The sequence below is a fragment of the Geotrypetes seraphini genome, chromosome 6, assembly GCF_902459505.1.
Source record: "Geotrypetes seraphini chromosome 6, aGeoSer1.1, whole genome shotgun sequence".
NCBI lineage: Eukaryota > Metazoa > Chordata > Amphibia > Gymnophiona > Dermophiidae > Geotrypetes > Geotrypetes seraphini.
In genome coordinates this window covers 137,058,204-137,084,589 of record NC_047089.1, presented here as the reverse complement: position 1 = coordinate 137,084,589, position 26,386 = coordinate 137,058,204, and the positions used below count along the sequence as shown (strand labels likewise).

Genomic DNA, 26,386 nt, shown 5'->3' with positions numbered 1-26,386 from the left:
GAATTATATCCCTTTATATATTTGTACATGATATTAGATTCTTCTTATTGGAGTATTAAACCAATGTGAGGCTCAAATTAAATGTTAAATTTAAGTATTTGATGTGTTGTATAGCAGTATTGAATATAGCAAACATAAGGCTCCTTTCATCAAGCCGCGCTAGCGGGATTAACGCGTGCGACTTTTCATCATAGAGAAGCACAAGATCTGATGTGATGTGCACTCTGTTTTTTTTTCTATTTTAGGGTTGCTGCTTGTGGTTCCTTTGTCACCCTGCATTTGCATTGGTTTCTTTAATATTTAAAGAATATCAAAGAGAGAAGGTATGTTTTTAAACAGTTCTCTGTATATATTTTCAAAAGATTTTTTCTGTCCTTGTGTATTTGTATACCATTTTGAGTAAATGCAACTAAACTTTGCAGGCGACAACTGTTCATCCAAAGGTAGGTCGTGGGCTAATTCTTGGCCTATAATGTTGAACCTTTTCCGAGTTTAAGGCATCAAACAGACACTTTGGGGAAAATTCTATAACCAGTGCCTAAATTTAGGCATCGGTAGGTGTCCTACCGAAGCTAAGTAGAAATGCAAGTGTTTGTTTATTTATTTTAAAACACTTACGGTATATTCTGCAAATCTTGAAATTGTTGTATAGTCAATATATTCTCTAGTTTCAGCCAGAAACCTCTGTAGTTCTAAAGAAGGTTTCTGTATCGCTTGATAGACCGGTATAGTTCCTTTATAGATAGGTAATATGCCTCACTGCTACTAGACTGAGATCAAACTTGTATATCAGTATAGGATCCCCTCTTGCTACTCCAGTTTTCCTTAGTCTCCGGTAGCAGATGGTAAGGCTTTTTAGCTCCCCTCTTAGCACTGTTGGAACTTTGTTTGTGGACTCCTGGTTCCCCTTTTTTGTGCCGGTAGAGGTTGGGCGGGTTCTGTTTGGGATCCGTCCGACCTTGGGGGTGTTAAACCCGGCAGGTCTCGTGCTGGGTCCCTCTCCCCCACCTTCGTCCACCTCCCCATATTTTTGTAGAGGGCCTCAACAGGCGGCCTGCCCCCTCGTTGGTCAGCCCTCCAGCTTTGAGAGCTGTGGAGTCTGTTTTGACTAAGTAAAAAGAAATAACAAAAAACTGAGGTGTGCCGGTCTGAAGGGATCATTGCCCTTTAAAACTGCCTTTTTTCTGTGTTTTTCTCAACTAACCGGCACTTTCTTTACAGCTAGGGCAGTTTTCAGCACAATGAGCTCTTTTAAAGGGAAAAAGTGCTCCTTATGCTCCAGGCACGAGGTACTCGTGGCCGGCCTGTGCAAGCGTTGTGCAGAAGCCTCGTCGGCAACAGATTCTGGCAGCCAGGGCACCCCACCGCATGTGCCTCGCGGTTCAGCTATGGATTGTGGGGAAGCCCGGGCTTCCCCCAATGCCCACATGGGTGGTTCCCCAGCCGCCGATGATCAGGGAGAAAAGGATTCCCTTACCGCCGGTTCAGCTGAGGATTCCCTTTTTGTGTCTGTCGCTTTCTCGGCCTCAGCATCAGGAAAGTCCCAGGCTTTTCAGACATGACAGGCTGCAGGAGCTCCAATTTTTGCGGTTTCAGGTCCAGTTTCAGCGGGAACCTCCTCATTCATTTCAATTACCTCAGGTGACCTTCCCCCTGTTCTGGAAATACAGGGGCAAGGTATGTCAGAGTCTTCCCCCCCTGAATTTATGTTAACACTTTGAAATGCTTATGTGCTGGCGGTAGGAGGTTCCGTGTCCACTCCAGGGGTCTCGGGGTGGAGGGGTTACCCTTGGCGTCTTCCCCGGTGCGGCTCCACACAGCAGCGGTTTTACCTCCCTCTACTCCTCTCTCATCCAAATGCCCGAGGGTCTCTTGGGATAAGGATTTTTTCCCAGAGGAGCACGAGGTGAATAATGAGGACCTGGATCCTTGGGGAGAATTCCAGGATCCTCTCGGAGAGGCCGTATTCTGCTGGCGAGGGGTTTGCGTACCCCCCAGTCAGCGAAGATGCATCTGTGGTGCGCATTTTTCAGTGGGACGAGCTCCATGAGTTAATCCTTCAGGTCTCTGAGGTTTTGCACTTTGAGGACTCCGTGTCAGAGCCCCCCATGTACGATGGACCCTTTGCTTAAGGAGATCCACTCTGCTTCCTGCTCTTTTCCTATGCATCAGGATATTTGGGACATCATGCTCGCACAGTGGCAGGTACTGGAAACCCCTTTTTGCTTTTCGCGCTCCATGGCCCGCCTGTATCCCATTCCGGAAGGGGATAGGGATACTCTGAAGTCGCCTGTAGTGGATGCAGTGGTCTTGGCCATCTCTAAGCGCCATACCATGCCTGTTGAGGGCGGTGCAACCTTGAAGGACCCGGAGGAGTGTAAGTTGGAGTCCCTTCTTAAACAGAGTTTTGATGTGACAGCTCTGTCAGTCCAGGTGGCTATGTGTGGCGGGCTGGTGACTCGGGCGTGTTTTCGTTGGGCCCAGCATGTACTTGATAATAAATCTGAGAATTGGGACTTGCTAAGGCAAGAAGTTGCTAAAATTTAATTGGGTGCTTCTTATCTCTGGGATGCCATGTATGACCTCTTGCGAGCTTCTGCCAAGTCTCTGGTCTTAGGAGTGGCAGCACGCAATACCTTGTGGCTTCGCGCTTGGTTGGCAGATTCGGCGTCCAAAGCTAAGTTGACGAAGTTTCCTTATAAAGGATCTTTCTTATTTGGTGAGGACCTGGACAAGTTGGTTCAGACTCTCACTGATTCTAAAGTGCCTCATTTGCCTGAGGATAGGCCTAGGCCACTGGCTCGAGGTGGTGCTGCTCGTGGGTGTGGGCATGATTTTTGCCATTTCCGCTCCGGTCGAGGGGCTGCTTCTTTTCAGTCTCCTGGGTTCTCAAGAGGCAGGTTCTTCCAGCGCATGCAGTCCTTTCGTGTGGCCTGCCGGGGTGCAGGTAGCACTCCTGTTGGGACCCCTGCCGCCCGTCCTATAGAATGACTCCTTGTTGGCGCCCGTCTTGGTTCCAGTGGGCACCCAGTTGAGAGACTTTTATCCACAGTGGGCAGACATCTCGTCCGATCAGTGGGTTCTAGAAGTGATCCGGGATGGCTATGCTCTAGAGTTTTCTCGCTTCTTCCTCGCAGATGGCGTGGAAGCAGCAGGTCTTTCGCCAGACCCTTCAAAGATTGTTGAATCTTCACGTGGTGATTCCAGTTCCCCCGCTGGAGTGTGGCACAGGTTGGTACTTGATTTACTTTGTGGTGCCAAAGAAAGAAGGGACCTTTTGACTCATCCTGGATTTGAAGGGGGTCAACAAGGCTCTTCACGTTCCTTCCTTCAGCATGAAAACTCTGCAGTCTGATTCTGGCGGTTCAGCTGGGGGAGTTTCTGACTTCTCTAGATCTGACCAAGGCCTACTTACACATTCCTATTCAGGCCTATGTATTACTATTTAAAAAGGCTTACCAAAGACCTTCAGTCACTTTCCGCACTGGACAGAATGCCAGGAAATCAAAATAGTATACAAATTAAGTTTTATTACATATATACAATATTTCTAGCCATAATCATTGATTAAGTACAGAGTTTGAATTAATACGTTACCGGTTATTACATCATCACTCCGTCGGGGGACCACGATCAGGAGGCTTATTCAAAATATGTCATCACACAGCTTATCAGTGGTGGAAATGTCCCTGTTTTCTTTCTAGGGGAAGCAGTATTTATCCCCCTCTAACCTGCCTCATGAGCTGATTTCCCATCCCCTTCCTTGTGGAGGATGTTTACCAATCTGACTACACATCCCCCCCTTATGGATTGAGCTAACTGAATGCTTGTGGATTGAGCTAACTGAATGCCGGGAGGATGTTTACCAATCAGTATGTGTTAGAAATATCTAGCTTAGCTCGTGTGCTGACAGTGGCCTGCTCTCATAATAGGCAGTTTATCAGCAGGTGCTGAAAACTCCTGGCCTTGCTTGTTCTCATAGTACTTGTGTTTCCCTGTAACAGCTATCATGGATCCTAGGCAGTGTCATTCAATATTAATAATTCTTTCATACCATCCGTTTCACATTCGTGTCACAGGTTCCCACCCTTGATGGGTACTGCTTTGGTACGTCCCATCTGTAAAGGAACTATACCAGTCTATCAAGCGATACAGAAGGAGAAATTAGGTTCTTACCTGCTAATTTTTTTTCTTTTAGCTTGTAGACTGGTATAGTTCCCCACCCTATCTGTCTTTGAGCGGTGTTTGCGGGTTGTTTTTTTTTTTGTTCGAGTGCAGAATTTGAATTTTTCTGCGGGTTCTATTATTTTTCTAGGGCCGAGGAGAATTAAGAACAGATGGCTCATCTAGCTTAGCTGGTAAGCTGTGGGGATATTTTCTTTCCAGGATCAAGTTCTATAAATGTTCCAACAGTTGTTTAAAGATGTTTGTTGTTTTCTTACACCCCTGTTTGGAGTGTCATTTTCTGTTTTTCAGTTAAGAAATTTTCTTGGTTCTGTTTGGCTATTTGGCAAACTGGAGTAGCAAGAGGGGATGCTCTACTGATAAATGTTTTCCATTGTGAATTTTGGCTTGTAACCCGTTCTGAGCTACTGGGAGGATGGGATAGAAATCAAAATAAATAAATATACAAGTTTTGATCTCTGTCTCCACCTGCTGGTAGCAGAGGCATATTACTCATCCGTAAAGGAACTATACCGGTCTACAAGCTAACAGAAAGAAAATTAGCAGGTAAGAACCTAATTTCTCCTTAGATTTTGTTTGTTGTAATTAATTTTGTTGGAATCTGTAATTCAGCTGAGACTCTCTTCCATGAGAGTAGGGCACTTGCAACATGGTCATCAGGAGAGAGAGGATATCAGCAACGGTCATTGGGATTTACAGGGTTTCAGGAATAGCCTGGTGCAATCTCTGGCTGAGGTCTATCGCTGCAGTGACTGGACTAATTGCATTGGGAGGAGGTGAGAATGGGAAAAAAATCAAATAGGGAAAAAATTCTCATAATTCCATTCCAATCTTCAAAGAAGCAAGAGGAAAATACCAAGTAAAAAAAAAAAATAATAACCCTGCCTAGGCGGGATGCAACCACTATGGACATATGAGTCATTTTCTCTTCCCAGCATTTACTAAAATTATTATTTCAGCATTTTCTTCACATTAATATGTACTTTGTACATGGAGATATCATTCTACTATGGCTTCCAAATATAAGAATGGTGGAGTATTTTCTGTGCAATCATCATCAAAAAGATCCACCCCGGAGAAGGCTGTGCAGGCCATTTTACTGCCTAACAAACTGGAACCTGCTTGTGACTCGATTTCCAAAGATATTAATCTTAAAGAATTGATACAACAAAATCTAAAAAATACATTAGAAATCAAATTGGACATAAATGCAATAACTTCTCAGTTTTCACAACTAAATGCACATTTGGAATTTCTGGAAGAGCACGTGACCGTGCTCACGACAAACAACCCGTGGTTGCACAGAGAGCTTTTAACAAAATTGAAATATTACAAAACGAAATTGAAGACTTATCCAGTAGAATGAGACGGAAGAAAATACGAAAAAAAAAGCAAGCTGGACTTAACTTTCAAAGGCTTTGGTGTTGCCGGTTGCTTCAGCTGCTTAATGATTTTGAACGTGGCAGTACAGCTGTGCTGCCATATACACTATACAACAGAGGCCACTTCTGTGCGGCACCACATCTGTACTGCCGTGTTCAAAATCATTAAGCAGCTGAAGCAACCGGCAACATCGAAGCCTTTGAAAGTTAAGTCCAGCTTGCTTTTTTCTGTAGAGACTATTACTATACTCTACATAGTTGTTAAGAATATATTAGAGTAATAAGAACATAAGAATTGCCGCTGCTGGGTCAGACCAGTGGTCCATCATGCCCAGCAGTCCACTCACGCGGCGGCCCTCTAGTAAAGACCAGCGCCCTAACTGAGACTAGCCCTACCAGCATACGTTCTTGTTCAAGCAGGAACTTGTCTAACTTTGTCTTGAATCCCTGGAGGATGTTTTCCCCTATGACAGACTCCGGAAGAACGTTCCAGTTTTCTACCACTCTCTGGGTGAAGAAGAACTTCCTTATGTTCGTACGGAATCTATCCCCTTTCAACTTTAGAGAGTGTCCTCTCGTTCTCCCTACCTTGGAGAGAGTGAACAACCTGCCCTTATCCACTAAGTCTATTCCCTTCAGTACCTTGAATGTTTCGATCATGTCTCCTCTCAATCTCCTCTGTTCGAAGGAGAAGAGGTCCAGTTTCTCTAATCTTTCGCTGTACGGCAGCTCCTCCAACCCCTTAACCATCTTAGTCGCTCTTCTCTGGACCCTTTCGAGTAGTACTGTGTCCTTCTTCATGTACGGCGACCAGTGCTGGACGCAGTATTCCATGTGAGGGTGCACCATGGCCCTCATCTGGCATGATAACCTTCTCTGATCTGTTCGTGATCCCCTTCTTTATCATTCCTAGCATTCTGTTCTTCCTTTTCACTGCTGCTGCACATTGCGTGGATGGCTTCATTGACTAGTTGATCAGAACTCCCAAGTCCCTTTCCTGGGAGGTCTCTCCAAGTACTGCCCCAGACAACTTGTATTTGTGCACGAGATTTTTGTCCCCGCAGCATCCATACAAGCTTCAGTACTGCAATATTTAGCTTATTCCTTCCTTATAAATCAAAGTTCTGGCTGCTGAACTAGAGAAAGAGATGTTCAGCTGGCAGGGTTTTGTTTTATAAATTTTTATCAACACAATTAATATACTACTTTATCCTTAAGCAAAACAGAGTATATTAGAGTAATAAGAAGTTGCATCAGAGGAGAAGCTTCCACCTGCAGATGCACGCAACTTCAGGCAGGCTCCGGCAGCTTGAACAAATTACACTGTAAAGTAAAATGCACCACAAAGGTAAGAGGGAGGGAGATAGATGCGACAGGTAGGAAGGAGGGAGGGGACTGCACGTGATCGGTGACCGCGCACGTTCCCTTCTTTAACTGAGGAGACAAGGCCATTCACCACAGCCACCGTGTCATTCTCTAATTGGTAACCGCTTAAATTTTAGGCGGTATACAAATGTGTTAAATAAATAAATAAATAATGTCATGTCCATGGTGGTGACAGTGGCCTACCTGAAGTCAGCTTCCACAGAAGAGATCTGCAAGACACTGATCTGGACTTCTGTCAATTCATTTGTATTGCATTACTGTTTGGGGAGGGATTACTAATATGATAATATGTTAGGTTAGTGTGTGCTGTAGAATTGTTGAGTTTTAAAGTCCATTTTTATTTACAAGTTGATTTTTGTTTAAAGGTTAAAAAAAAAAAAAAAAGCAGCAAAAGCTTTAGGGTACACCATTGCAATGTGACACATTGACATGTTTTCCCACAGATGAGAGCCCTGGACCCTTCTGCCTTTGGAGGGCTTCTGATCCCTAGTGGGCTGGAAGAACACCTTCCATCTCTTCTATTCCCCCACCCCCAGAGATACAGAGGTTAAAGCTACAGCCTCAGCACCCTGAGGTTGTGGGTTCAAACCTGTGCTGCTCCTTGTGACCCTGGGCAAGTTACTTAATCCCCCAACTGCCCTAGGTATATTAAGTAGATTGTGAGCCTGCCGGAACAGAGAAGGAAAAATGCTTGAGCACTTGAATACATACATGTAAATCAGTGGTCTCAAACATGCGGCCCGCCAGGTATTATTTTGCCGCCCTCGGTCTGTACTAGTGCTGCCCGCTCTTTGCAGCATCCTCCGGCTTCCCTCCTGGCTTCCCGGTCTTAGTTTCAGCTAATTACCACAGCCTGCAGAGAGGATCGCTGGTGCTGTAGCGATCTTTGCAGGCTGCAGTTATCCTCAGCAGCACGTCCCTCTGCCGCGATCCTGCCCCTGGCACCAGCGATCCTCTCTGCAGGCTGCGGTAATTAGCTGAAACTAAAACCGGGAGGCCAGGGGGAAGCTGGAGGACACTGCAAAGAAGGGGGGAACTTGCAGGCCTTCGGGGGGGGGGGGAGATTTATAAACTATAAAGAGTTTTACCTCATGCAAAATTGTCATTTCTTTAATGAGACATTAACTATTTTTTTCTGCGGCCCTCCAAGTACCTACAAATCCAAAATATGGCTCTGCAAAAAGTTTGAGTTTGAGACCACTGATGTAAACCATTCTGAGCTCCTCTGGGAGAATGGTATAGAAAATTGAATAAATAAATAATATAGGTACTAGATGCATATGGGCAAACACACACATCTCCCAAACACACTATTATGTAAAACATGCCTAAACATGATAGAAGTGGCCTATCACTAACAAAAATGTTTGTTAATCATGGGTACTTTGTTTTATTCTATTCTTAGCCTTTTTATTAGGACTATATATCTTTCTTATCCTATGAGAAAAAAAGTTACTTACCTGTAACAGGTGTTATTGGAGCGCTAAACTCCTTAAATTCTACCTTCTATAAAAGTTGGCTTTTCTTATAGTTACTATATACAGAATTTGGTGGACCTGCACAACAGTGCAAATATAGAAGGACTGTGGTTCATCCTGCTAGAAAGTTCTAACAGTTTGGAGATTTATTTCCATTTCTTTCTGACTCAGGTTCCTATCATGTTGCCAATGTGTAAGGACTAATATCCAGCTGACTTTTGAGGACATTTAAAAAAAAAAATTCCTTAGAATTCCCGCTAGGAACACAAAAAAATGCCTGTATATAATATGTAAATTTATTTTGATTATACCACAAAAGGCAGTATATTAAATCCCTTCCCCCCTCCCACATATAAATGAGATGTTTTGCTGAATATATATGAGAAATTTGCATAAATCACCTTAGCTACATGTAAATATTTCATGTCTATTGCCTAGGATATTCTGAAAACCAGGCTGGTTTGCAGTTCATAAGGATTACAGTTTAACATCCCTTTTGTAAACAGTTGTACTTAAGAATATAAGTTATAATCCTGCACTAGCCCACAAGGTGTCACTAGATATCTATAAATTCAGTCTGGAAAGCGACAGACCATTGAAATATATTTATATTTCTGTATGCTTCTTTACAGCATTTTGGGTTGTGATTTTTTTTTTTCTGGTCTCTGTGATCTTGCATTGGTCAAGAATTGACTTTTCAGGTCAGCATTTCAAGCAAACATACTAAAAAGCTCACCAAAGCACCTGATATTTGGCATCACTATTTCAGTTTTAGCTGTTAACAAGAAAAATTATAAATTTGAATGTCCATTGCCAGTCTAGCTTTGTGGAAGCTCAATTGCACCTCCTCACCATACTTCTGCTGTACATTTTTCTGTGTTGTGTATTTTTCCTTGAAAACAGAACAAAATAAAAATGCATAATTACAGTATGGAACTTAAGGAAATGATGTTAGAAGTGGAATTATAAAAACATCAGAGATGGAGCAAATATTTCAATAAATTTTAGGTTTCTCCCTGTGATCATGAGCCCACTTTCAATTTAAAATAAGCAAGAGTTGATCAACTTTGTATCATCTTTTTGTGATGGCACCTGACTTAGGGCTGATGTTCAGCATTTATACAATGTTTGTTATATCATTTTTAATAATCATGGATTTAACTTTCAAGAACAAAATTTCACAAATATTTAAAAAATGGATCGGCCCAGACCCTGCTTTGACACAAAATAGAGTATTCCAGAGACCAATAATTTCATTATTGAATTATGTGTAGACAGAGTGGATAATTGGAATTTGTTGCCAGAGAATGTGGTAAAAGCAGCTGCTTAGGATTTAAAAAAGATTTGGATAATTTCCTAAAATAAGTCATTATTAAGATGAACTTGGGAAAATCCACTGCTTATTTCTAGGATAAGCAACAAAATCTTTTCTACTCTTTTGGGATCTTGCCAGGATAGGCCATGGTTAGAAACAGGATGCTGGTCTTGATGGACCTTTGATCTGTCCCAGTATGAAAATGCTTATGTTCTTTCTTTGGGTTCTGGCTGCTCAAATAAGAGGGAAAAAGTCAAATGAATGGAGATGAAATACATTTCTAATTAATTATGAATTGTAAAATTTTAATATGTGTGTGTGTATTGGGGGGTTAGTATTCAAACATTTTTCTAATTTTTTAATAGAGTTTATATAATTAATTACTTTTTGGAGGATAGCCTATATGCTTTCTGCTTGTGTATTCTGAACAGGTGAGGCACAGAGCAGATAACTTAGAAACCGATTAGATCTCCTGCTTACCGTGGGGTTATTTTATTAAGCTTTTCTGTGGATAAAGTGGCAATATACTAAAGCTATTTTCCACAGGTAAAATTGCCTGGGGTATGTGCTACTGACACGCAGGGCATACTTTTTATCCCAGGACAAGCAGGCATGATATTCTCACATGTGGGTGACGTCATCTACGGAGCCCCGATGCGGAAGCATTTTCAAGCAAACTTGATTGAAGATTTAAGTTTGCTCTGCTGCTCCACGCATGCGTGCCTTCCTGCTCCACTAGGGGGTGCATCCCCTCGTGGTCTCCAGTTCAAAATTTTCCGCGAGCCTAGAAGACGTGTTTTTCAGGCTCTGCCCCAACTGCCTTCTAGCACCGCGATTTTTTCTTGTTTTTTCACGATTAAGTCGCTGTGCGCGAATTCTTTACTCCTTTACTTGATTCCTGCTTCGTTTTCGACGACCCGGAGGCTTCCGGGTCCCCGTGGCCGCGTGGCTAATCGAGCCGCGGCTACTTTCGATTTAATGTCCCGGCCTCTGACCGGATTTAAAAAGTGCACCCGGTGCGAGCGGCTTCTTTCTCTCACAGACCCGCATCGCCGGTGCATCCTCTGTCTGGGGGCGGCTCATCCAACCGACTCCTGCCCCCAGTGCGCTATTTTCCAAAACCGGGCCCTCCGCCGAAGAAAAGCCCGCATGGCGGATCTCTTCACCCCGGACCAACCCTCCACCTCGGCCTCGAGGTCGGCCCCGGCCTCGACCCCGGCCTTGACCTCGGCCCCGGAAACCTCAGCATCGCCTCGAGACTCAACCCCGAAGTCCTCGGGACAACAAAAAGCCTCGGCTCCGGGTAAGTCCCCTCTTCCCTCTTCAGGTTCTGTAACAGCGAAGAAGCCAACCTCGGGGACAACGGCGACGCATGGCGGAAGCCCCATGCTTACAGCCCCGTCTAAGCCCTCCAAGCCTTCGGGCCGTGCCTCCACCACACGGGAATACTCTAATACGAGGTCGCCCCCGGTGGAGCGCACCGAGGCAGTGGACATGCCTTCGATGCTGTCCGTGCCCGTCTTCCAGGACCTACTCCGAGCGATGATCACGTCGGAGCTGTCCGCTGCAATGGCCCAGTTTCAATCGGCCTCGACCTCGAATGTGCCAGACCAGCCTGAGCCTCACACCGAACAACCTCGAGGAAAGGTGCGCAACCCTCGCCGCATCCCATCCTCCTCGGACTCCTCGCCGAGACGCCCGAGACGTTCCCCCTCCGCAGTCCGCAGAGGGGCAAAACGTCGGGTTAGAACTACAGAAACCTCGAACCGCCGCACCCCCAAGAGGGCACGAGGTTCACCAACTCTACGAGGCCGTTCTCCCACACCTCGTACGGGACCACTAAGGGTGGCTGAGTTATCACTCTCCAACCCGCGCATCCTCCGAACTCCCCCTCGGACGCATTCTCCGAGGGAGTCCGGATCAAGGTCACCAACCCGGCATCGATCGGTACCCCTAACCCCGGCATCGTCTCCGAGGGGCTCCTCGAGACGCCGAAGATCGACAACCCCGGAACACTCTCACAGTGCTTCCCCAGTCTCGGAGCATGGATCAGAGCATGAACCTCGATACTCGAGGGAAGCCTCCTTATCCTTCTCCAACCGACGAAGGTCTCGTTCCCCGACCCCGCACGGGGCCCCGGGGACATCTCGCCCATCCTTCACTCGCTTTGTCCAAGACATGGGCCACGCATTGGACTTAGACCTCCAGTCCGACTCCAGATACTCTAAGGAATACCTGGCGGAGCTGGATATGCCATCACTGCCCAGAGAGTCCCTTCGCTTACCACCTAACCCGGTACTCCAACAGGCCTTCTTCAGGAACCTGGAGACCCCCTACATGGTCACGGCCGTACCCTCCAAAATGGAGGCCAAGTACCGCACAGTACCTTACCCGGGATTCGAGCAACCACAGCTCTCCCACCAATCGCTGCTAGTAGAATCCTCCTTGAAAAAGGCTCACCCGTCCCGGGTCTCAGCAGTGGTCCCCCCAGGCCGAGAAGGCCGAACCCTGGACAAGTTCGGCAGGAGGCTATACCAAAACGCAATGATGGCCTCTAGGGTGCAAAGCTACACTTTCACCTTCACATCATACCTCAAACACCTCATTGGACTATTGAGAGCCTTTGAGATCGACCTACCGGCCTCCCGGCAGGGAACGTTCGGCCTGCTCTTAGAATCCCTCTCCAACCTGCGCCTTCATCTATTCCACGCGGCCTACGATGGCTTCGAACTCTCCTCCAGAGAAGCAGCCTTCGCTATCGCCATGCGCCGACTAGCTTGGCTGCGCCTGGTCGACATGGACCCCAACCTACAGGACCGGTTGGCTAACCTCCCCTGCGTGGGAAAGGAATTGTTCGATGACACTATCGAGGCGGCGACAAAACGCCTCTCCGAACATGAACGCTCGTTTGCCTCCCTTGTCCGGCAAAAGCCCAAACCGCCAGCGCCCAGGCCATACAGGGCCCCTCCGCGCCGCTACCCACAAAAGTCCACCCCTGCTTTCTCGCGGCCCCCACCCAGACGTCCGCAAGCCCACCACAGGGCCATGCCCAAGTCTCAACCGCCCGCGAACACCAAACCATCCCCGTCCTTTTGACGGGACACGCGGAAGGGGGCGGGCCCCCTCCGCCATAGTCCCAGGCCTCCTTCCCATCGGGGGTCGACTCAAAGCCTTTTACCCTCGCTGGGAACAAATCACGTCGGACGCATGGGTCCTTGGCGTGATCTCATCAGGGTACTCTCTCAACTTTCGGGCCATTCCCCCAGACAATCCACCAAGGAATTGCCCTCCCAACCGGACTCAGCTACCTCTACTCCTCTCCGAGGCTCGAGACTTGCTCCGCCTGAGAGCAGTGGAGAAGGTCCCCCCCGACCAACGAGGGAAGGGCTTCTACTCCCGCTACTTCCTGGTACCGAAAAAAACGGGAGACCTACGCCCAATACTAGACTTGAGACGCCTCAACAAATTCCTGGTACGGGAAAAGTTTCGGATGCTCTCACTACCAACACTCTACCCCCTGATCGACGAGGGCGACTGGCTCTGCTCCCTCGATCTCAAGGAGGCATACACACATGTCCCAGTGCACCCCGCTCACCGCAAGTTCTTGCGTTTCCAGGTAGGGGACTGGCACCTACAATACCGAGTCCTCCCCTTCGGACTAGCATCATCACCTCGGGTCTTCACCAAGTGCCTCGTGGTGGTAGCAGCAACCTTACGTTCCCAGGGCCTCCAGGTATTCCCCTACCTGGACGACTGGCTAATCAAAGCCCCGTCCAAGGAAGGGGTTATCTCAGCGACCCAACAGACTATTACCTATCTACAAAGTCTGGGGTTCGAAATAAACTTCCCAAAATCTCAACTACGCCCCTCGCAGTCCCTACAGTTCATCGGGGCCACGCTGGACACGGTTCGCCTCCGTTCCTTCCTCCCCCCTCCGCGCTTGGAGGCGTTAGTAAGTCTGAGCCGAAGGATATCTCGGCTGACCTCAGTATCAGCCCGACAGATGATGACCCTCCTGGGCCACATGGCCTCCACCGTCCATGTCACACCCTTCGCCCGCCTCCATCTGAGAATCCCTCAATGGACCCTGGCGTCTCAATGGCGTCTAGACCGGGACCCGATCGACCGCTCCGTGACAGTGACTCCTTCATTGCAACGATCGCTCCGCTGGTGGGCCGACTCTTCAAATCTTTCCAAAGGTTTGCTCTTCCTCACCCCACCCCACAGCAAGGTACTCACCACGGACTCGTCGGAGTACGCTTGGGGAGCCCATCTGGACGGCCTACGCACCCAAGGAATGTGGTCAGCACAAGACCGTTGCTGCCACATCAACGTGCTAGAACTTCGGGCCATCTACCTCGCAACTGTAGCCTTTCAACATCTGCTCCGCGACCGAGTGGTTCTCATCCGAACCGACAACCAGGTAGCGATGTACTACGTAAACAAACAAGGGGGTACAGGGTCTTGGCCCCTTTGTCGGGAAGCCCTGCGCCTCTGGAAATGGGCAATCTCCAACAACACCTTCCTACGGGCGGTGTACATACAAGGAGAACAAAACTGCCTGGCGGACAGACTCAGCCGCCTCCTCCAGCCACACGAGTGGTCACTACACTCTCAGGCACTACGAGGAGTGTTCGAACGGTGGGGGACACCTCAAATAGACCTGTTCGCGTCCCCTCACAATCACAAGCTACCTCTCTTCTGCTCCCGGATATACTCCCCGGACCGGCTTGAGGCCGACGCCTTCCTCCTCGACTGGGAGGGAAGATTCTTGTACGCGTTCCCGCCGTTTCCTCTGATACTGCGGACGCTTGTCCACCTGAAAACAGTACAAGCCACCCTGATCCTGATTGCCCCTCGCTGGCCACGCCAGCCGTGGTTTTCCCTGCTACTTCAACTCAGTGTCAGAGATCCACTGCCTCTGCCTCTGTTTCCCTCGCTACTGTCACAGGGTCAGGGTTCACTGTTACATCCCAATCTTCAGTCTCTTCATCTGAATGCTTGGTTTCTCTCCCCCTGACTGCTCTCCCCGTATCTCAATCAGTCAAGGAGATATTGGAGGCCTCCAGAAAAACCTCAACGAGAACCTGCTACTCACAAAAGTGGACCAGATTCTCAACCTGGTGCTCCTCCCACAGCCAGGACCCGGTGTCGGTCCCCGCCCCCTGGTCCTTGACTATCTACTTCAACTATCTCATTCCGGCCTAAAGACCAACTCCATTCGAGTACACCTCAGTGCGATTGCGGCCTTTCATCAGCCCCTGGAAGGGAAAGCCCTCTCGCTCCATCCCTTAGTCACTCGCTTCATGAAGGGTCTGCTAAACGTCCACCCCCCTCTCAAACCTCCCCCGGTGGTTTGGGACCTTAACGTGGTTCTGGCTCAACTAATGAAACCTCCATTTGAGCCATTAGACAAATGCCATCCAAAATTCCTCACTTGGAAGGTAATTTTCTTACTCGCGCTCACGTCCGCACGGCGGGTTAGTGAGCTACAAGCTCTGGTAGCGGACCCACCCTTCACGGTATTCCATCACGACAAGGTGGTACTCCGCACCCATCCAAAGTTCCTACCTAAAGTAGTGTCTGATTTCCATCTAAATCAGTCTATCGTCTTACCCGTGTTTTTCCCCAAGCCCCACTCTCACCCAGGAGAAGTGGCGCTCCACACTCTTGACTGCAAAAGAGCGTTGGCCTTTTACCTCCAACGCACTCAGCCACACCGGAAAGTCCCACAACTGTTTCTGTCCTTCGACCCAAACCGGTTAGGCCACCCAGTTTCCAAACGCACCTTATCCAACTGGTTGGCCGATTGCATCTCCTTTTGCTATGCTCAGACTGGTCTCGCGCTGCATGGTCGAGTAACGGGACACAAAGTCCGAGCGATGGCAACCTCCGTAGCCTTCCTCAGGTCCACACCTATCGAGGAAATCTGCAAGGCTGCCACGTGGTCTTCGGTTCATACCTTCACCTCCCACTACTGTCTGGACTCCCTGTCCAGAAGCGATGGCCGGTTCGGCCAATCGGTATTGCGAAATCTATTTGCTTAAATTGCCAACTTCCCTCCATCCCTCTTCAGTAAGCTTGGAGGTCACCCACATGTGAGAATATCATGCCTGCTTGTCCTGGGATAAAGCACAGTTACTTACCGTAACAGGTGTTATCCAGGGACAGCAGGCATATATTCTCACAACCCACCCACCTCCCCGAGGTTGGCTTCTTGGCTAGTTAAGTGAACTGGAGACCACGAGGGGATGCACCCCCTAGTGGAGCAGGAAGGCACGCATGCGTGGAGCAGCAGAGCAAACTTAAATCTTCAATCAAGTTTGCTTGAAAATGCTTCCGCATCGGGGCTCCGTAGATGACGTCACCCACATGTGAGAATATATGCCTGCTGTCCCTGGATAACACCTGTTACGGTAAGTAACTGTGCTTTATGTGGAGTGAGCAACAGTTGAGTGGAGGTGGAGTATCTTATAAGCACATATCCATGCAAAACCTAGGCTATTAGTACCTGGCTTAGAGCAGGTAAAAATGTCTTTACCTACTATAGGTAGGAGAGAGTCTTTCTCCAAGGAGAAGCAAGTATAATATTCTCGCATGTGGTGAAGTCATTTACACAACCTGGTACGGATGCTATCAAGAACACTATCACTTTAAATGTTTTAGGCACTGCCTGTTGGATGTTGGCACAGAATCCACATATCTTGAGTATCCAGCTAGCCTAGATTTCTCAAGATATGTGGATTCTGTATAGGGGGATTATTCAGTCTATCTGCACTAACATGCCCAGAGAAAGATTGTTTAATATAATATCCCAGAGTCCTTTGCTGACATTCCGGTTAGGCCATCAGAAATGCTGGCAGCCAGCATTCATGTGCCCATACTATGCTTGTGCCGGTGCCTTCCCACCTGACATCAGCTCGCAGTGCAAGCAATTTTTCTGTCCCTAGTGGGCTTAAAGGTCTAAGGAATTTTTTTAAATGTCCTCCAAAGACAGCTGGATTTTAGTCCTTATACAGGGACAATACAATGGAAGACTGAGTCTTCAAGCTGTCTAAAGTTTTCTCTTCAGTGTGTCAAACTTTTTTCTAATTTTTTGTGCCTTCCCATCCTTTTTTAAATATTTCATTCATAATTTTTTTGGTTTTATTGTGTTCTAGTATTTAACCTAACTCTGGTTTATTTTTGTCAATTTTTTTATTTTTGGCCTTCGGGCCACCCAGAGCCACTTTTCTTACCTGGGAGTATCTATCATTTTCGGGATACTTTTCAGTCTAGCTCCCCAAGCCATTGAGCCCTTTGATTTAGAATTAGACGTTTTCCCCTCTGTATCAAAGAAGGTACCAAGAGGCTTTAAGAAATGCTCTCAATGTAATTGGACCATCTCGGGCTCTGACCGACTTATTTGGTATGTCCAGTCTCTTGGTCCTGAACATCGGAACATTAAATTTTGACATCTGTCTCCGTATGCCAAAGAGGTCAGGCGAACCCTGGAAACTTCAGTTTGAAAAATGTTTTGGTACCACATTGACATCGAGATTGGCAGGGATCTCTGAACCCGACACTTAGCTTCCTATCACCCTGGTGTTTATATCGGTTTCAAGTGCATCAACACTGCGTCCAGAGCATGTAAGAAAGCTAAGAAGTACAAACATTCTACCCCTTCTAGGCATGCCAATACGTCCTTAAAGCGTTGACTTCCTTGACTCATAGTAAACTACACAGAGATGACCTTTTTTCTTCCAACCAGATGATATCTCCTTGTAGGCATGCCTCAACATTGAGGTTTCCCATGCCCCACCAATTGGTACAGCAGACTGCTTCCATTCCAATGTTTCTTCTGTTAGTTTTATTTATTTATCCACGCTCTTATCCAGGGCGAATTACACACTTACATACAAAAATGTAAAATTACATATAGCAAACAAGTCGAATCAACAACAAACATACCTACAAACAGGAAAAACAATCCAGACAGTAAAATACATCAGTAACCAGCACCCTACTATCATCAATCTCTATTCTTCCTCATTTATTTAATCTCAGACCCTGTATTTCATCTGACAAAACAAATGCCTTTTGAGTAATCTCTTGAAATTCTGTATATTCTGCTGTTGGCAAATATACTCAGGGAGATTATTCCCTGGGCCCACTACAATGAAAAATACTATCTCTGGATGATGATAACCTCAGGTCTCTTACAGATGGAATTTGCAGATCAAAATGTTCTGTAGACCGAAGCAATCGAGGCGGAGCATTTGGCAGGATACTCTGGAGGAGATGTTTGGGGGCCAAGTTGTGTAGTCACATGTAAACGGTTACCAATAACTTATAACATATCTTGTCCTTCAACCAATACAAACTTACATAATATTCAGTCACATGTTCTCGTCTTCCCAATCTAAACAGAGATCTTACCACCCCGGCACTCCCAGGAATATCAAACTACAATAATCGAGGGCTGAGAGAACAATTATCTGCAACAGCGTCCTAAACAAATGTGCTGCCAAATAGGGCCCGAGTCCATTCATCAAACAAAGATGGAAATACACCTTCTGAACTACTGCTAGCACCTGCCCTTTAAGTGTAAGCCCTGAGTCCACAAGAGCACCTAAATATTTCACATCATCTCCACGTTAAACAGTTCTTCTGGTACTGGCACCCCTCCTTGATGTTGAGCATCAGTGTTGGCATGGACTCACCTCAACGCATGCATTGTCATTGGTGGAAGAGTTATCTTCTGCTTCAGAACATTGACCTTTTGATATGCCTTTCGACACACATTCTCTGATTTGCTTAGTCTGACTTGGATATCTCCAATCATTCAGATGAGGAGTTGCCAGAATACCCAGCAGAGGAATCCTATGGTATACCCTTTGAGCCTTCCTTTCTTCCTCAAAGACACACATCTCTTCCAAAAAGTATGTATTTTACTGTATTTATAAGGCAGATGGGACAGGCTTTGTTAATCAAAATGAAAACTGAGGAAGAACCTCATTCTGAACTTTAAGAACTCCTTGATTTTGAAGCACCACCAAATGAATGCATTGAGGTACCCTTACACAAAGTCTTGAAGGATACTTTATTTAAAAACTGGGAGCTCTCCTATCAGTCCAGGTAGCTCCTAGAAAGACAAAATGTATAGAATTTAAATGTGTCCAGGATTTATTTATTTAAAAGATTTATATCCCACATATCTCAAAATCTATGTGGGCTACAAAAAAAGCATACATAAATTTAAAACATAAATTTTCTACTAGAAAGTTCATGGCTAGAGCAACTTTTTTATGCCTTTAATGTTTCTTCCCTAACATTGCAGTAGCTATTGCAATGCACTGTTTTGCCTGGCTTCAAGTTTCTGATCTGGAAACTTCAAGAGCGCCTTTCCAACATGCTTTGTAAGGGAGGTGACCTGTTTGGAGAAAAAATTGAGGAAGCTGAAGATCCCAAAACATACAGATAATATGACACTTATATAAATCTTCATCATCCAGAAGATATTCTACCTCATCCAGACATTAAATTTACTATAATGCTAAACACCGCTACAATCGGCCTTCTTCCTTATGTTCTGGGCCTGCTGTTCAATAACCTCACACAAGGCAAGAGACCACAGAAATCACAACCTCAATCTCAGTCCAAACAGCAGTCATCCTTTTGACTCCTTTCTGGAGTATCGCCAACATTCCCCCAACTCTTCCTCTCAAGTTTCCCATCGGAGGCAGATTAATCTATTTTCACCAAAGTTGAACTCTTTTTTATTTATTTATTTGGATTTATTAACTGCCTTTATGAAGAGATTCACCCAAGGCAGTGTAAAGGAAGTACAATTCAACATAAAACTTACAATTTTGTTAACAGCATAACAGTAGTAAAAAACGCAAATATAAATACAAATGCAATGGGGGAGGTAAACTCAAAATCAGCAAATTTAAACCTAATTAGTACTGCCATGAAACAGTTTGAAAAATTTACTTGTAACAGCACTGAAAGTCAAATGAGATATAATGTTGGCATAATACCTATGAAACAACTGATAAGTATACATCCGAACATTCAAATAACATAGTTATGATGCTAATGCTTTTCTGTAGTCCGCTTATCTTATAGCTGAAGGGCCAACTGCAGTTATTAGATAGGGACAAGATGGGTGGTACAGAGTCTGTTGGGGTAAACAGATGGGAGACTAAACTCCAGGTAAGATGATTATATAGTCAAACAAGATATAAGAAACTGATTCAATTACAATGTGTGTAGCAAGCTTGTCCTGGTGCAAAATGAGCGTGTAGTCAATCACCCTTTGTAGTAAAGACTTGAGTGAAGAGCCTGGCTTTCTTCTTCTTCCTGAAGTAAAGGTAGTTTGGAGTTAGATATAGCCCCTCTGGGAGTAAATTCCAGAGCGTGGAGGCTACTCCTGAGAATGCTCGCTGGTGGGTATTACATACTATTTCTTTTGATGAGGATACAGATAGTGATGCTTCTTGAGTGGACCTCAAGAAGTCTCAAATGTGTGTAAAGGGTTAGCTTATTTTTTAAGTATTCTGGCACATTTTGTCTGAGGAGCTTTAATAACAAATACAGTCAAACCTCGGTTTGCGAGTAACCCGGTTTGCGAGTGTTTTGCAAGACGAGCAAAACATTCTCGCAAAACGTGTCTCGCAATCCGAGTGTTGACTCGATTTGCAAGCACCCCCCGATAACCGGCATCGCTCCCCCCCACTCGCAAAGGGCCCTCTCCTACTCAAATCTCCCCCCCCCCACGAGAACAGGAACCCCCTGCCCGACCATGCAGATGCATGCTCAAAGCCGGCAGAGACTGGGAAGATCTTCAAGCGGCACCAGCACTTGTGGGCTGCGTGCTGGTGCCAAAGGGGGGGGGTGAGTTAAAGTTGGTCGGGCTGGGGGTTCCTGTTCTTGCGGGGGGAGCGGTTCTCATGCCGGTGCCAGACGGGGGGGTGAGTTAAAGTTGGTCGGGCGGGGGGTGCCTGTTCTCACGGGGGGGGGTGCCAGATCACACGGGGGGGGGGAGCAGCGCCCTTGCCTCGGGGGGAGAGGTGGGGGGTGTAACGTATCAAAGCGAGTTTCCATTATTTCCTATGGGGAAACTCGCTTTGATAAACGAGCATTTTGGGTTACGAGCATGCTCCTGGAACAGATTATGCTCGTAATCCAAGGTACCACTGTAGTTTTAAATTTAGCATTGTAAGGTGCTGGTATCCTGTGTAGTTTTTGCATGAAGGGTGTAACAGTAGGTGCTTCAAGTTGTTGCTCACAAGTATGCCCTATGCTTGCTCAGAAACCGCCAATCCACCCACCAAAAGAGTCTCCTTTCAACTCCCTCCTGATTTGGACTTGGCAGCTGCTCATGGCATACTGTCTTGTGTCAGATTTTTTCCAAATGGGGGACACCGGACACAGATTTCTTCACATTCTCCCTTCACCACCAAACAACAACAAACATCCACTATTCTGCTTCAAACTCTATACCTCCAGTCATCTGTTGTCTGATGCCTTCCTCATTCATTGGGAGATAGATTCCTCTACACATTTCTACTGATACCTCTCATTGGGAACTCAGATTTTGCCAAGATCGAGGCACCATGATCCTCATAGTACTTCATTGGCCATATCAATCTTGGTTCCTTCTCCTCCAAGAGCTCTCGTTCAAGGAATCATGCAAGTTGCAATTGTTCCTAACACTACTAACATAGAACAAGGGATCCATTCTTTGTTCCAACCCACAATCGTTAGCACTCACAGCATAGTTTCTTGCACTGAGCAAGTAAATACTTTCTTCCACACAATGCTGTTACCACTTCAAATGGATGAGATTTTCTTCCTGTTTTATAATGCATTTTTTGGACCTGTCATATGTCCACTTCCATACAACTTGGAGTACCTTCTCTACCTCTTAAACTCTGGTCCAAAATCCAATTTGGTTTGAGTATTTCTCAGTGCTGTTGGTGTATTTCACTCTCCCTTGGACAAGAAACCTCTTTCTGTTCATGCCTTGGTTGGCACATTCATGAAAGAACTTTACCACACTAAACCTACCATCAGAACTCCATCTGTTGCCTGGGATCTTAATGTGGTATTATCAATTCTTATGAAGTCTCCCTTTGAACCACTTAGAACTTATTCTCTCAACTTCTCATTTGGAAAGTCATTTTCCTGATAGCCTTCACATCTGCACACCATGTGAGTGATCTTCCCTAACATTGCAGTAGCTATTTCAATGTGTCATTTGGCCTGGCTTCAAGTTTCAGATCTGGAAACTTCAATTCAAGAGCGCCTTTCCAACATGCTTTGTAAGGGAGGTGACCTGTTTGGAGAAAGAATTGAGGAAGCTGCAGATCCCAAAAAAATACAGATATTATGACAGTTTTATATAAATCTTCATTGTCCAAATCTCCATCATCCAATCTTCACTTGTATCTTATACTCCCTGCATAAGATTCTACCACAACAGAATAGTGCTCCAAACTCATCTAAATTCCTGCTTAAAGTCATCTCGAAATTTCACCTCAATCAGTCCGTAGTACTGTCTGTTCTTTCCAAAACCACATAAGCATCCTTGAGAGGCAGCTCTTCGTACATTGGACTGCAGATGTACTTTGACATACTACCTGTACTAAACCATATAGAACAGGGGTGTCAAAGTCCCTCCTCGAGGGCCGCAATCCAGTCAGGTTTTCAGGATTTCCCCAGTGAATAAGCATGAGATCTATTAGCACACATTGAAAGCAGTGCATGCAAATAGATCTCAGGCATATTCATTGGGGATATCCTGAAAACCCGACTGGATTGCGGCCCTCGAGGAGGGACTTTGACACCCCTGATATAGAAGATCCTCTCTTTGTGGCTTTTGACCCTAACAGATTCGGGAGTTCCTGTTACCAAGAGAACCATCTCCACTTGGCTGCACAAATACAGGATGTCTGGGGGCGGTACTTGGAGAGACCACCCAGGAAAGGGACTTGGGAGTTCTGATCGACAAGTCGATGAAGCCGTCCATGCAATGTGTGGCGGCGGCGAAAGGGGCAAACGGAATGCTAGGAATGATAAAGAAGGGAATCACAAACAGATCGGAGAAGGTTATCATGCTGCTGTACTGAGCCATGGTGCGCCCTCACCTGGAGTATTGCGTACAGCACTGGTCGCCGTACATGAAGAAGGATATGGTACTACTCAAAAGGGTCCAGAGAAGAGCAACTAAGATGATTAAAGGGTTGGAGGAGCTGCCGTACAACGAAAGATTAGAGAAACTGGACCTCTTCTCCCTCAAACAGAGGAGATTGAGAAGGGGACATGATCGAAACCTTCAAGGTACTGAAGGGGATAGGCTTAGTAGACAAGGACAGGTTGTTCACCCTCTCCAAGGTAGGGAGAACAAGAGGGCACTCTCTAAAGTTGAAAGGGGATAGATTCTGTACAAACGTAAGTTTCAAGTTATCAAGTTTCAAGTTTATTATGGGACTTGATAAATCGCTTAATCGAATATTCTAAGCGATGTACATTTAAAATATACAATATAAATATGGAAAACAATAACAGTACAAAACATTACAATACATACAATGTTTAACTAATAACTAAAAAACTTTAAATTTAAACATTCTTAAACAAGAGGAAAGGAGGGATGAAATATAATTTTAAAGTAAAGAAGAGACATTGAAGGAAAACACAAAAGGGATATAATTAAAACAGGATTAACCAAATAAACATAATTCATAAAATATAAAAATTATGTAGAAAAGGCGTCTTTAAAAAGGAAAGTTTTTAACGCAGTTTTAAATTTTCCCAGGTCTTTCTCATCCCGTAGCTGGAACATTCTTCCGGAGTCTGTCATAGGGGAAACACCCTCCAGGGATTCAAGGCAAAGCTAGCTAAGTTCTGTTGAACACGGACGTAAGCAGGTAGGGCTAGTCTCAGTTGGGCGCTGGTCTTTGACCGGAGAGCCACCGCGTGAGCGGACTACTGGGCATGATGGACCACTGGTCTGACCCAGCAGCGGCAATGCTTATGTTCTTATGTTAACTGTATCTCCTTCATATATACTCAGGTTGGGCTGATGCTATAGGACTGTATAAAAGCTCACAATTTCTGAGCTATAGCTGCAATGGTATCTCGTTTCTGCTCTGCATTTATTGAGGACATCTGCAAAGCGGCTACTGTGTCCTCAATCCATACCTTTATTTCTCACTACTGCTTGGAACAAAACTCCAGAAGAGACATTTGGGTTTGGGCAAGCAGTTCTGCAAAATCTTTTACTTTCTAAGCGCCAACTTTCCCTCAAACCCTCTTGGGGTTTTGCTAGGTACATATATTTCTATATCCATTATCCTCATCCAGAATCACGATCCTGGTAGCTTGGGAATTACACATGTGAGAATATTATGCCACGTGTCAGAGAAAGCAAAGATACCGTGGTGTTCTCCAAGGGCAGTAGGCATATATTCTCACAACTCGCCCACCTTCCCTAGTTGGCTTCTTAGCTTTGTTACTGGTCCTGCGAGCTGACATCAGCAGGAAGGCACCAGCATGTGTGTGGTATGGGCACATCCTAAAAAAATTAAAGTGACGGGGCACTTTGGTAGTGTCCGTACCGCTTGAATGGTGTCATCACATGTGAGAATATATACCTGGTGTCATCTGAGAACACCTGCTACAGAAAAGTATCTTTGCTATTTTATAAAGGCACATAGCTACTTATATTGCTTTTGTAAAATAGGGATAACCTATGCACCTATGTGTCCAGCCTAGGTGTCCTGTTATACAATTATCCGTGGTGTGACCTTTAAATAGCTCATTTTTAAACTGCCTATCAACTTATGCATTCAAAAGGAAAGTATTTGCATATTTTCCATTTTAAAATTATCCCATTAAAAAACCGCACACACATTAACATTTGCTATGTAGTTTACATAAAGTTTTTAGAAAGTTTATGTGAATACTCTCAAAAATCCAAAGTGTATATGTTACAGCCAAGACTGTGAAAATAGCCCCTTAAACCTTGTCTTGTTCAAATTTATATTTTTTGGGATATTATATACTGTCTCTTAACTATTTAAATATCTATCTAATTTTAACTAATAGTACTCTCTCCACTTGGCCTATAAGTTTGTTACCTTATTTTTAATGAACTGTAAACTGAATCAAGTTCCTTTAGGAAATGATCCAGTATATTTCTGTTCAGTTTCTATGCATCTTTTGTCTGTAACATTTTGCACCTTATTGCTGACCACTATTTGTATTTTTTTAAAATTCAATAAAAATTTTGAACTAAAAAAAATAAGCTAAAGATTAGATTGTGACTGTTCTTGTATGGACTTTGTCAAAGCCAGGGTTTTTGAAACTTGTCTTGGGAACCCCACAGCTAGTTGGGTTTTCAGGATTACCAAGATAAATATGAATAGGATGAAATCTCATGCACTGGAGACCCAGTATATGACAGTTTCTTGTACTGTGGCTATCTTGAAAGCATGACTTAACTGTGATGTCTACGACAAATTTGGGACGTTCCAGTGTAAACCCTTAACACTTTTCTCACATTTCTTTTTTGTTTTTCCCTCAGATTATTACCATTGCTGTGATCTTGTGCCAGTCAGCCTCAATGATTCTCCTCTACAGACTTTTCTTGTCTCACAGCCTGTATTGGGAGGTATCTTCCCTCTCTTCTGTGACTCTGCCACTGACAGTTCCATCAGGACACAGAAGTCGCTACTACTCCTAGTAGTGTTGGGAAAAGAGAATCACAGACCAACTTGATAAATGTGCAATAGTGGACTTTCCCAGATGCTGCTGCAACCGTTCCATTTTTACCATTACATTTCTGTGCATCGGTTTCTCTGGGTTAATGGGAAGGTGTTCTGCAGATTCCTGGGCCACTGTATTGGTACAAGTGCCAAAAACTGACGGAGCAGCGCAAAATGTTACTGGCATGAAAGCAGATTTGAAGCCATCAACTTTTAATATATATTGTCAGGTGAATAGTCCTATTAAACTTCTTTTGAAAATACATTTTGAAAGCTTTACTGTTATTGAAGAATGAAGGATGTCGTTGATAAAGCAGTAATATTTACTTAGAATTGTAGACTGGAAGAGACCCAAGGAGTGCTTTAATCCTGTCTCCAGGCGCTTTCCACGGTGCCTTTTATCATCCTAGACAAATGTTTGTCTAACCTGCTCTTTAAAACCTTCAGTGAGGAAGATCTATCGCTTCCCGTGGTAATATATATATATTTTTAAATTCTATTGCTTAATTGCCTTCATACATAGTTAGAAAGTTCTTGCTACTGTCTAATCGAAATCTTCCCTGCTGGGTCCGTTCTTTTGTATTTCCTGAGTGTCCAAGGAGATCAGCTGACTGCCATCCTCACTGTAACCCCCTCCCTGTGTCTGAAGACTGTTATCCAGTTGCCTATTTTATCTGCTCTCTTCCAGGCTTGATAAAACCAACTTCTTTATCCTAAGCCCATAGATCATATTATCTAGCCCTCTTGGTTTCATTGTTTTCTTAATTTCCTCTGGTTTACCGGCATCCTTCATGATGTATTTGGCCCAATATCAAGCATAGTGAACAAAATAGAGAATGACACGGGAACAAATTTTTCCCTGTCCCCGCGGGAACTCATTTTCCC

General features: G+C 45.2%; 1 protein-coding gene across 2 annotated transcripts in view; it reads left to right on the top strand.

Annotated features, from left to right (window-relative positions):
* The window catches only part of GPR180 (G protein-coupled receptor 180), a 67,548-nt gene extending 41,782 nt beyond the window's left edge, over window positions 1-25,766 (top strand). The window contains exons 8-9 of one of the 2 annotated variants that reach the window (XM_033948742.1): window positions 246-323; window positions 25,321-25,766. In XM_033948742.1, the coding sequence (XP_033804633.1) occupies window positions 246-323; window positions 25,321-25,479 (237 nt within the window). In that variant the 3' untranslated portion in view covers window positions 25,480-25,766. The remainder of the gene's footprint in view (window positions 1-245; window positions 324-25,320) is intronic. The other variant, XM_033948743.1, reaches the window with a different exon arrangement.
* Window positions 25,767-26,386: the final 620 nt, after the last annotated feature.